Source organism: Nicotiana attenuata, chromosome 2 (genome assembly GCF_001879085.1).
Source record: "Nicotiana attenuata strain UT chromosome 2, NIATTr2, whole genome shotgun sequence".
Taxonomy (NCBI): Eukaryota; Viridiplantae; Streptophyta; class Magnoliopsida; order Solanales; family Solanaceae; genus Nicotiana; species Nicotiana attenuata.
The window spans coordinates 90,503,959-90,514,689 of NC_031990.1; the positions used below are offsets into that span (position 1 = coordinate 90,503,959).

At 32.6% G+C, this 10,731-nt stretch overlaps 1 protein-coding gene across 1 annotated transcript; it reads right to left on the reverse strand.

Annotated features, from left to right (window-relative positions):
• LOC109222032 (cytochrome P450 714C2-like) lies at positions 301 to 7,846 on the reverse strand. The gene is made up of 5 exons (XM_019386445.1): positions 7,552 to 7,846; positions 6,434 to 6,660; positions 5,275 to 5,522; positions 3,147 to 3,501; positions 301 to 864 (listed from the first exon to the last, which is right to left on the reverse strand). The coding sequence occupies exons 1-5, from the start codon at positions 7,844 to 7,846 to the stop codon at positions 436 to 438; spliced, it is 1,554 nt and encodes a 517-aa protein (XP_019241990.1). The 3' UTR covers positions 301 to 435.

Consider the following 10,731-nt stretch of genomic DNA (forward strand, 5'->3'; position numbering starts at 1 on the left):
AGACATTCAGGGGGAGTGTTATAAATAGAATTCTATTTATGGTGAATGTCCATATTTAGGGAGATTCTAGGGTTTATTACTTGGTGGCTAAGTCAACCTCTCCCTATAAATAGAGGGTTCTATTCCATTGTAAATCATCTCAAATCAATAAGAATTCTCTCTCTACTTTTCTCTGCAATATTGTTCTTGTTCTTTTATTATTTTATAACAAGTACCTTTTAATTGCTTTGTAGATGGAGAGCATACACTAATTTTGCAAAGTATTAATAACAAGATTTTTCAAATTTTGCTATGTGAGAATCTAAAAATTGATCCATATCAATTATCCTTCATGTAAGCATTCTATAAATAGCAGTTTTAGGATTCAAGATCTCAATCAAGATAGAGAGAGATATACACAGAGAATAAAAAGGAAAACGAAGAATAAATGAGGTTCTACCGTTTCTTCTTGAGTGAAATATCAACTCCATATTGAGGCTCAATAACAATACCAAGTTTAGGGGAGTGAACATAACTTGGTGAAAGCCTAAACGTGAATTTAGACACAATAAGGGAGATCAATACTTTCAACTCAGCCAAAGCCAAAGGTTGTCCAGCACAAACTCTAGGACCAATTCCAAAAGGCATAAAAACATGTGGAACTTTGCAAGAATTTGATATTCCATTTGCAAATCTTTCTGGATTAAATTCATAGCTATTTGGTCCCCAAATTTCTGGATCAGTGTGTAATGCCATTACCATTGTCCAAGCATTCATACCCTTTGGAATTTTCACATTTCCAAATTTCATGTCCTTAAATGCCTCCCTAGCTAGTATTGGCACAGTTGAGTAAAGGCGTAATGATTCATTAATCACCATTGTCAACTGCAAATCAAAATAAAAATTACTGTTAAAACTTGAAGAACTAACCTAAATAGCTGCTCACCTAACCGCTTAAACTAAAAATAGCTGACAGATGTATATCATATGTATAATATGTATATAGTCGTCTATAATTGGTGTATAATTTATATATATTGACTTCGAAACGTAAACAGTGAATCCGACTAGCTATTTCTGTAAAGATCCCTTACAACTTTATCCTATTTCCGAGCTCTATCACTCTTTATGGGATGGTGGTGGTAACCATAGTCAAATATACTTTATCCTTACTAGAAGACGAGTACATGCAAGGATTGTAAGGTTATTCTAGGAGAAGCGATGACCACCCAGCATAGGTTCCTACTCTTAGATATAAAGCTTAAGAGTAGAGTGAGAAAGGAGATAACTTGAAAACCACCTAATATTAGGTGATGAGTGTTAAAGGGCGCTTACCAATCAACATTTCAAGAAAAGGTACAGAAGAAAGGAGACTTGAGATTTAGAGGGAGACATAGACATCCTGTAGAAGAAAATATCAGGTTGCATTAAAGAAGATGTCTAAAGGTCTAGGACCTCGGCCACAAGAATCTTGATGGTGGAATGAGGAAGTATAAAGATTTATTAAAGCTAAAAAAGAATACTATAGGAAGTTGTTAAAAGCAAAAGATGGAGAAGCTTTTGAAGAATATAAGAGAGCTAAGAAAGAAGCTAACAAGGTGATTAGTAAAGCTAGAGGGAAAACTCTAGATGGATTGTACCAAAATCTAGAAACAAAAGCAGGGAAAAAAGAATTTTTTAAACTAGCACGACTAATAGAGAAGAAAGGCAACAAGTGTTTACCGGAGATAAAAAGATCAAGGAGAGATGAAAAGAATATTTTGATCAATTGTTCAACTCAAACCAAGAGGATAGCATTTTAGACCTTCAGGCGTCTATGCATGATAGAAACTTTAGCTATACCCGTAGAATTATGACGATAGAAGTAAAAGATGCTATGAAAAATATAAAGGTTAAAAAGGCTTGTGGTACAGATAGTGTCCCTATAGAAGTTTAGAAGTGTCTTGGAAAGGTTGGAGTAGAATAGCTCACCAAGCTATTTAATGCCATACTAAGAAGTGGTAGGATATCCGAAGACCGGAGGAAGAGTACCTTTGATTCTAATCTTTAAGAACAAAGGAGATATTCAAAGTTATGAGAACTATCATGACATTAAACTCTTGAATCATACAATTAAACTCTGGAAAAGAGCGATAGAGCGTAAACTTAGGAACACGACAAGAGTGACAAAGAATCAGTTTGTGTTTATACCCGGTAGATCCACAATGGAGGCTATATTCTTGCTAAAAAAATAATAAAAATTTATTGCGAAAGGAAGAAAGATCTGCACATGGTGTTTATTGACCTACAGGAAGCATATGATAGAGTACCTGGGAAGGTTCTTTGGTGGGTAATAGAGAAGAAAGAAATTCATATTAAATATATAAATATCATAAAGAACATGTACAAAAGAGCTGTTACTAGCGTAAAAATAATAGTAGGAGATATAAAGGAGTTTCCCATAATAGTGGATCTACACCAGGGTTATTCAATGAGCCCCTACTTATTTACCGTAGCTATAATTGAGCTAACCAACAAAGTACAAGATGAGGTCTATGGTGTATGCTATTTGCTGATGATGTTGTACTAATTGATAAAACTAGCGAGGGTTTCAACCAAAAGCTTGAACAATGAAGAAGAGTAAGACTGAATACATGCACGCAAGTCTAGTCAGTATAAGAAGAGTGAAGATGAGGTGAGACTGGATAGAATTGTGGTGCCAAAATACAAATAATTTAGATATTTAGGCTCGTTATTTCAAGAGATTGGAATGATAAACGAAGATGTTACTCAAAGAATTAAAACTGGACGATTGAAATAGAGAAGTGTTACCAGGGTATTATGTGATAGAAGGATGCCGACCAAGGTAAAAGATAAGTTCTAGAGAACAACTATAATATCAGCTACATTATGTGGTAGTGGATATTTGGTGGCTAAAATTTACATGTCCATAAAATAAGTGTTGCAGAAATGCGAATGCTACCGATCCAGCATCAAAGGTAGCATTTATTGTTATTTTCTTATTTTCTATGACATATACTGAGTTATTTTTTCATTATAAAGAATTAGTTGTTTGACTTTAGTGAAATAAACTGAAATTTAGATGACTATTTGTGAAATTAACCCTGGGACGGGGATAGTAACTAATTAAAAGACAGATAATATGAACCGGAGAAAGTAAAATTTACCAGTTTCATCTGTCGAATCATATCAGAATCTGGGATTTGACCATTGCAAATTTCTTGAACTTCAGCACGTACTTTTTCTTGCCAATTGGGATATGCAGCTAATAACATAAGACACCAAGTTGCAGAAACAGCAGTAGTCTCAAATCCAGCCAAATAAATATTCTTGCAATTATCAACAATGAATTGATCAATTTCATCTGAATTTAAATTGCTATTTTCTGCCCCTTCAAGAATTGTTTGTAACAGATCCTTCTCATATCCAGTTTTCTTCCTTTCTTTGACTAATTTCAAGATTAATGTGCGAGTTTCCTTTTCTAATCCCCACATTTCTCTATTGCTTTTTGTTGGTAAATACCTATGAGTTTCAAGAACGTATTTAGAAGAGTTCAAGTTTTATAAACAACAACAACAAACCAAATGTAATCCCACAAGTGGGGTCTGGAGAGGATAGTGTGTATGCAGACTTTAGCTTTGTGAAGGTAGAGAGGCTGTTTCCGATAGAAAATACAATCCAAGTTTTATAAACGATATAAAAAATACAATCAAAGTTACATACAAGGTAATAGAGATATACAATAAGCATTAAGTCATAAACAGAAGCAGATTTAAAATTTAAACTTTATGGGTTTAACATTTAAGACTCTTAAAAGCTCAGGGCGGAGCTAGAGTATCCCGAGCGGGTTCGGCCTAACCCAGTAGTTTTGGTTCGAACCTTGTCTTTGTCTTAAAAAATTCATGAATATATATAAATTATTAATTCAGAACCTAGTAGCTTAACACGACTAGAATTCCGAACCCATAAACTTGAAATCCTGGCTCCGCCTCTGCTAACGCTAAACCCATTATAGACGGATCCAAGATTTAAACTTTATGGATTCAACATTTAAGACTCTTAACATTGAACCCATTATACTTTTGAAATTATGGGTTCTGACCTACCAGCTATTGCAATTTTAATGAATTTGTACACATAAATTATGCTATGCGTTGAAAGTTACGAGTTCAGATGAATCCGACACCACTACATCCGCCCCTGGTCATAAACTAGCAAAAATGTTACCTAACTTATTATCACACCTTAAATAATGTTGATAGTATTAGAAAGTATTTTTATTTTACTTATTGTATATAATTAAGGGAGTGTTTGTTATGATTGACGTTATTTTCAATATTTTTGAAATATGACTTACTTTTTGGAAAATGCAATTCGGTCTTTGGTTGGAGAGTGCAAAATATTTTCCCAAGAAGATATTTTGGGAACAACTTTAATACTCCTTTTGTCTCAAATTATCTGTCATTTCTAAAAATAGTTATCTCAAATTATTTATCATTTTAGAAGTTCAAGAAACAATTAAGTATTTTTTTTCATTTTACCTTAATAGTAATTGTTCTTGAAGATGGAGATGACATACAAATAGAATAATATCTTAAGACATAAATAAGGGTGAAATTCAAATATAGCCAGATTTACAAGTGGTAATTGAAAAATAGCTACAGTTTCAAAAGTAATCGAAATTTAGCCACTTTTCATGTAAAGATAAATCTGAACGAAAATACTGTTCAAAATCCGGAAAATATTCCACCATAATATACTGGAGTTCCAGCATAATATGCTGGAAGTTCATACACAGGTGCTCCAGTCACCAGTATATTATGCTGGAACTTTCTTTGTGCTGGAGTTCCAACATAATATGCTGGAAGTTCATACACAGGTGCACCAATCTCCAGTATATTATATTGGAATGATCCGTGTTGCAGCAAAATAATTGCTATTTTTCAATCACCAGTTCCAAAACTAGCTAGCCCGTGCTATTTTTACCATAAATAAAGATAAAATAGACAAAACGCCCTTCTAATTAATGTTTCTTAAGAGCCGTAAAATAGAAACACGAAAAAATAATTTGAGATGGAGGGAATAGTGTTTTGATGAAACGTTTTAAAATTAAATATTGATATAATGTCTAATTGTCGGTTAAAGTCGTGATAAAGAATTGAGATAATTGTGAAGGAAAATGAATTTTTTTTTTCTTTCTAAAAGTGAGGTCATTTTCCGCCTTTTTGGTGAAAAATATTTTCAACAACCAAACACCAAAAAGTAATAAAAAAATTATGTAAAAACGAGAGATACCTCATGCCAGGAATTCCAGAAAATAGAAATCTTTTGGTACAAACTTCTTCAAGAGCACGAAGCCTAGTGAAAATCTCTTCTCCTTCTAAATAATTACTACCAAAACATGCCTTTGATATCACATCTCCAGAGAAATTTCTTAAATATGGATCAATTTTGATGTCAATAATGTCTCCTTCAGCTTCAATTTTCTTTTTCCATGATTTCACGAGGGATAATGCAGATTCTTGAATTAAATTTGTCATTCCCTGCAGCAAATATTTAGTGAGAATTGTAATAAACAACGAGTTAATTCAATGTCTATGCAGGGCAATAGTTAGCTAGGAGAGGTACGCCAACAGCGAGCAGAAGCAAGGTTATTAGATATTTCAGGAAAGTTCGGCCAGAACCACACGTGCAAGTTTCCTTGAATCTGGTTTGTCCGTGATAACTTCTTAAGATTACGTGAAAGAGCGAACCTTTTTTATATAATCAAGTTAAATTAATTGTTATAGCAAGGTTACAGGCTACAAACAGGTTAAAATATTGTAGTAGTGTTAAAAAAATTGCATCATTAGTGTACATAAGTTAAATTCTAAAGGCAATTATCCCTAATTAATAGAATTGGTAACCTGAAACTTCAAGATAAGTAAATAACCTTCTATAGCATGTTAAATTGTATTGGTTTATGTAAAACTAATTTACACGACTAGTGGTTATAAGATAGGATTAACATGTAAACTCTACATATCAAGTCTTATATGGTAATTTATACATAAAGTAACAATTTGTTAATTATATTGATAGTTATAATTCTCACTTATAACAAAGATGACTCCCCCATATAACTAGGGGCGGTTTGTATTAGAAAATTCATTAAATAGGTATTAATATTTAGTTGTGAATCAGTAACTAAGACGAGCTATTAGTTCAGCAGTAAATTTTAAAATCCAAAAATATGGTACCTCGCCCCCAACCACACAACCCACCAAAAAGAAAGTGAAGAAGAATTACCTTAAATAGCCGCCCACTCAATCGCTTAAATTAAAAATAACCGACGAATATATAATATATGTTATTGACTAAAACAAATAAACAATGAATCCGACCGATTATTCGTGTAAACATCACCCCAACCAAACAACAACAAAAAAGAGGACAAAAATTGGACATATTGTACCTTAACCTTGTCCATATAAAATTCAGGTGCAATGACTTTCCTTTGATATGCCCAATGATTTCCATTTGCTGTAATAATGCCAGTACCAAGTAAAGAACCACGCTCTTTCACTTGATATGTTGGTTTTCCCCAATCTAGTGATGTGCACATTGTTGTCTCTTTAATCAACTCCACTTGTGTCACATTTAATATTTGTGTATTTCCTAGAGAAAACATGAATACTTTTCCTGCACAAATTAGAATAAAAAATTAGAATAAAAAAATACTCTCTCCGGTCCACAATAAGTGATCAATTTACTTTTTTATTTTGGTCCAAAATAAGTGTTCATTTATATAACCAAGAAACAATTCAATTTGTTTTTCCAAAATTACCCTCATGTACGTATCCCTAAAAAGTCTTTTACTCCTCACATTAACTATGCTTCAATATTTAATTAAGGGTAGTTTAGTCATACTAACTACTTTTGTCTAGAATTTAGTATTTCCTTAATGGGTGTGCCCAAAGCAAATTGATCACTTATTGTGGACATGAGGGAGTATAAGAATGCCACAAATTAAACTAGCAACCCAAATCAATGTTTTTTCCATCTTTCTTGGTCAGTGGCAGAGCCAAAAATTTTGCAAAGAGTGTTCAAAATTTAATATATAATTATAAAAAATAATTTTTGACTTATATACATAATATAATTTTCTGTATACTCAGTATAATTTTTCGATAAAATGTGTTCAATTAAATACCCTTCACTCTATGTGGCTATGCCGCTGTTTCCCATGATGGAAAAACTTCTCTTATGTCATGGGGGTTCGACAATTTACATATGTATGAAATAAATTATTTTTGCCAATTTATATGGTATAATTTTTCGACAAAGAGATCCTATTGTTCTCCATTCAAACCATAAAGTTGTGCGTTGTCAGTATCGATTTTTTACACCAACTCATACTAATTATCATGGTTAAGTGATAAATTAAGATAAGATGTTAATTAGAATTTATTGATTACCATGTTTTGTGAATACATGTGTCATGTATTTATTGGATTGGTATAAACACGACGACGCTATGAGTAGATCCTGGAAAAATGAAAAGCAAAGAAAAGGAAGGTGGATGATGCATACCATATTTTTTCTGCCATTCCTCAATGAAAGGCAAGACAGAATTGATACAATTATGGTTTGCAGGAACTTGACCACACATATATGATTTCTTTTTGGCATTTTTTCTGTATTTCATAATCTGCAAAGTATTTCCAAAAAGAATGGTGGGTGAAGGGCCATTTATGCCTTGTTTTCTCATAATAGACCTAAGTTTTTCTGGTTTAGTCACTAATGCATTATATGCATACAACACTAGTCCCAAAAACCAAACCAAAAGCAAAGATGCAACAATTTTCATGACTTGATAAATTTCCATTCTTAGAGTTTTTTCACCTCTTTTCTCTTGTTTCAATTGATATGTTTGTGTAGGATTTTATAGTGTTGGAGAGTCACCAAATGTGGAAATCTAAAACTAGATTATTGGAATAAAGTTAGTTAGAGGGATATGTTTTTTTTTTTTTTTTTTTTTTATATTTTTGTATGAGTTAAAAATTAATTTGGATAAATAATTATTCCATGTTGAATAAGAGCAATGGCAGATCCAATCATGAGTTTGCGGGTCCGGCAGAATGTAGTACTTTGAGATTGAACTCTTGTATATAAGTGAAAAATAAATATAGGTAAAGTTAGATATACACTTCCGAATTCACTCTTTAAACGCGAAATCACAGCGTTCTCGATCGTAGGCCTATGCCTTTCAAATTTAGTAGCAAGATTTGGTAAGCCTTGAATTTTTTTTTTTTTTTTTTTTGGTAACTAATTTAGTTTTGATATAAAGATTTCGAGATTGTTATTACTACCAAATTATAATTTTTAGGAGCATATTTAGATATTCATATTATAAATGAGTGGTTGAGTGTAATCAAATTGCATTTGTTGAATTTTTTTAAGTGATAAAACAATATGGTAAGTTTGATTTACAAAAGGTTCCATATTATTTAAACCAACAAAATAGGTATACTTATCATATCATATGTCAACCAAAAAAGGGATATACACATCATATCATCCACAATATGAATAAGTGATCAAACCATTTTAATAAATTTAATCTAATTAAAAAAATTCCTTATGAACTTTGAAATTACCTATGAAATTCGAAAATCATGATAAGAATGGTTAGGTAATTGTATTACTTCCAAGCGAAAAGTCAGCATACTTTAAAAGTTGATGGAGTGATAAAAATGCTTAGTGACTTTACAATTGTTATAGTAAGTAAAGTTTAGTTATTAATATTATGTTGGCAGTGATATGGGATAATTATATTGTTTGATCCAAGAATATGCTCTTTAAGATCAAGTTTGTACCTGTATTATCGACGATTATTAAAAGAATTTAAGTTTTATGCATCGCATGGCATAACAAATATTTATATAATTATGTCATGAGATAACTGTATAGAATTTTCGATGATAAATATTAATTGGTAACCATATAAAAATGCATCTAATTAAAATGCTATTACATGTTATAAATGAGTTAATTACTTAAATGATTATTCAAATTATTAAAATAAGGCAATGAAGTCACTTTTGTATCATTTTGTTACGATATAATCACAATGTCGTATTATCCAGAAAATTAACTCTACCCGAAAATCTACCTTTCTCTCACCGAATTTATTCATGACATGACATATCATCTTAAAGGCTAAGTTAGAGCTTAATTTCCCAAAAAGAATTAAACTAAATAGCGTTCATCCAACTGCTTAAATTAAAATAGCCAACGGATATGCAATCTACATATAATTCATACGTAATATGTGTACAATATTATCTTGTATCGGTATATACAATAACAGTATATTCCTACATATGAGGTCTGGGAGAGTAGCGAATACGCAGACCTTATCCCTACCTTGTGTGAAGTAGAGAGATTGTTTCCGATCTGATATACCCTCGGCTAAAGAAATATTTCTAAGCATGTTTAAAAAAGAAAATTGTAGTGAAGAAGCTATATTGAAAATAATGAAGACAAGAATAATAACAACAACAAAATAACAAAGCAATAAGGTAACCGAAGGAAAGAAAACAACATGTAGTAATATAAGTCGAGGGATAAGTGCATAGGTCAAAATTTATTTCTAAAATGCTTAAGTCATGATAGCATTAGCGAGACATTCATAGGCCGCCATGTGTCGAAGTGTTTCAAGGAACAATGAAGGTTGCGGTAGAAGAGTCAGCAAGGATTAAAGTCGAGGAGTCATCAAAGATCGAGGTCGAGGTCGAATACCCTTGACAGAGTTATAACGGCTAGTTTCAATATAGGACATTAAAGAGAATATTCTAGTGGATATTCTCTACACTTATACTATTAGGGTTTCCAGGAACATGTTCCCTATAAATAGAAAGAGACATAATGATAAGGGACATGAGATATTCATTTGTAAAGGACACATTGACTTTGTAAGAGAGAATCGGTCTTATCGCATATATACAAAAATAACCTTTTTGCCAAGATTCTTGCATAGCACTCCCACTGGATCTAAGAACAACTCAAATGTTCAAAGGCTTATCAATCATTCATCATTGTCAGAAAGAATATCCCTGATCTTATCCCTTTTTTATTATTTATTGCTATTGAATGCCATACTTCACCTTTTTGGATAATTGAATATCGTTATTATTACTTATACTCATTGCCGGATAAATATACTAGTTATTTTCCACGGTCCCGACAACTTTATCTTTGGGATATTATTTTTAACTAAGATTAACTCTCCTTCATTTAAATATAATTGGTTGAACTAAGATCGGTATTTTTGGTCAAACAGTTTGGCGCCGTTTGTGGGGATTTCTTAGCAATTATTTAATTTCCTTTAGATCTACAGGTAACGTGAGTCACTAACTTCACAAACCCGTTTTCCTCTTTCTTTGCACGAACAAAAACCTACATGGTAGGTAACTAAGGAGAAAGGACTAAAGTAACAGGTGATTTCCCTAGCAACCTCATGAATTCTATCAACAAGAGCTGTGAGACACTAGGCGAGAACGTGACACCCACTGTCTCCCCTAAGCGTGAGAGGTCGGCTCCTCCTCCTCCCCATTATAGTGTAACAAAAACCAATGGAAAGGGCGCCTCCACATCCACAGTAGAAGTGATGCCATCGGTCGTGAAAAAGTTCCTCGGAGCATGCTGGCCGATACGCTAGTAAGCGTGCTCAACAAGCCCACTCCATGCACAACTACAAAGACCGCAAGA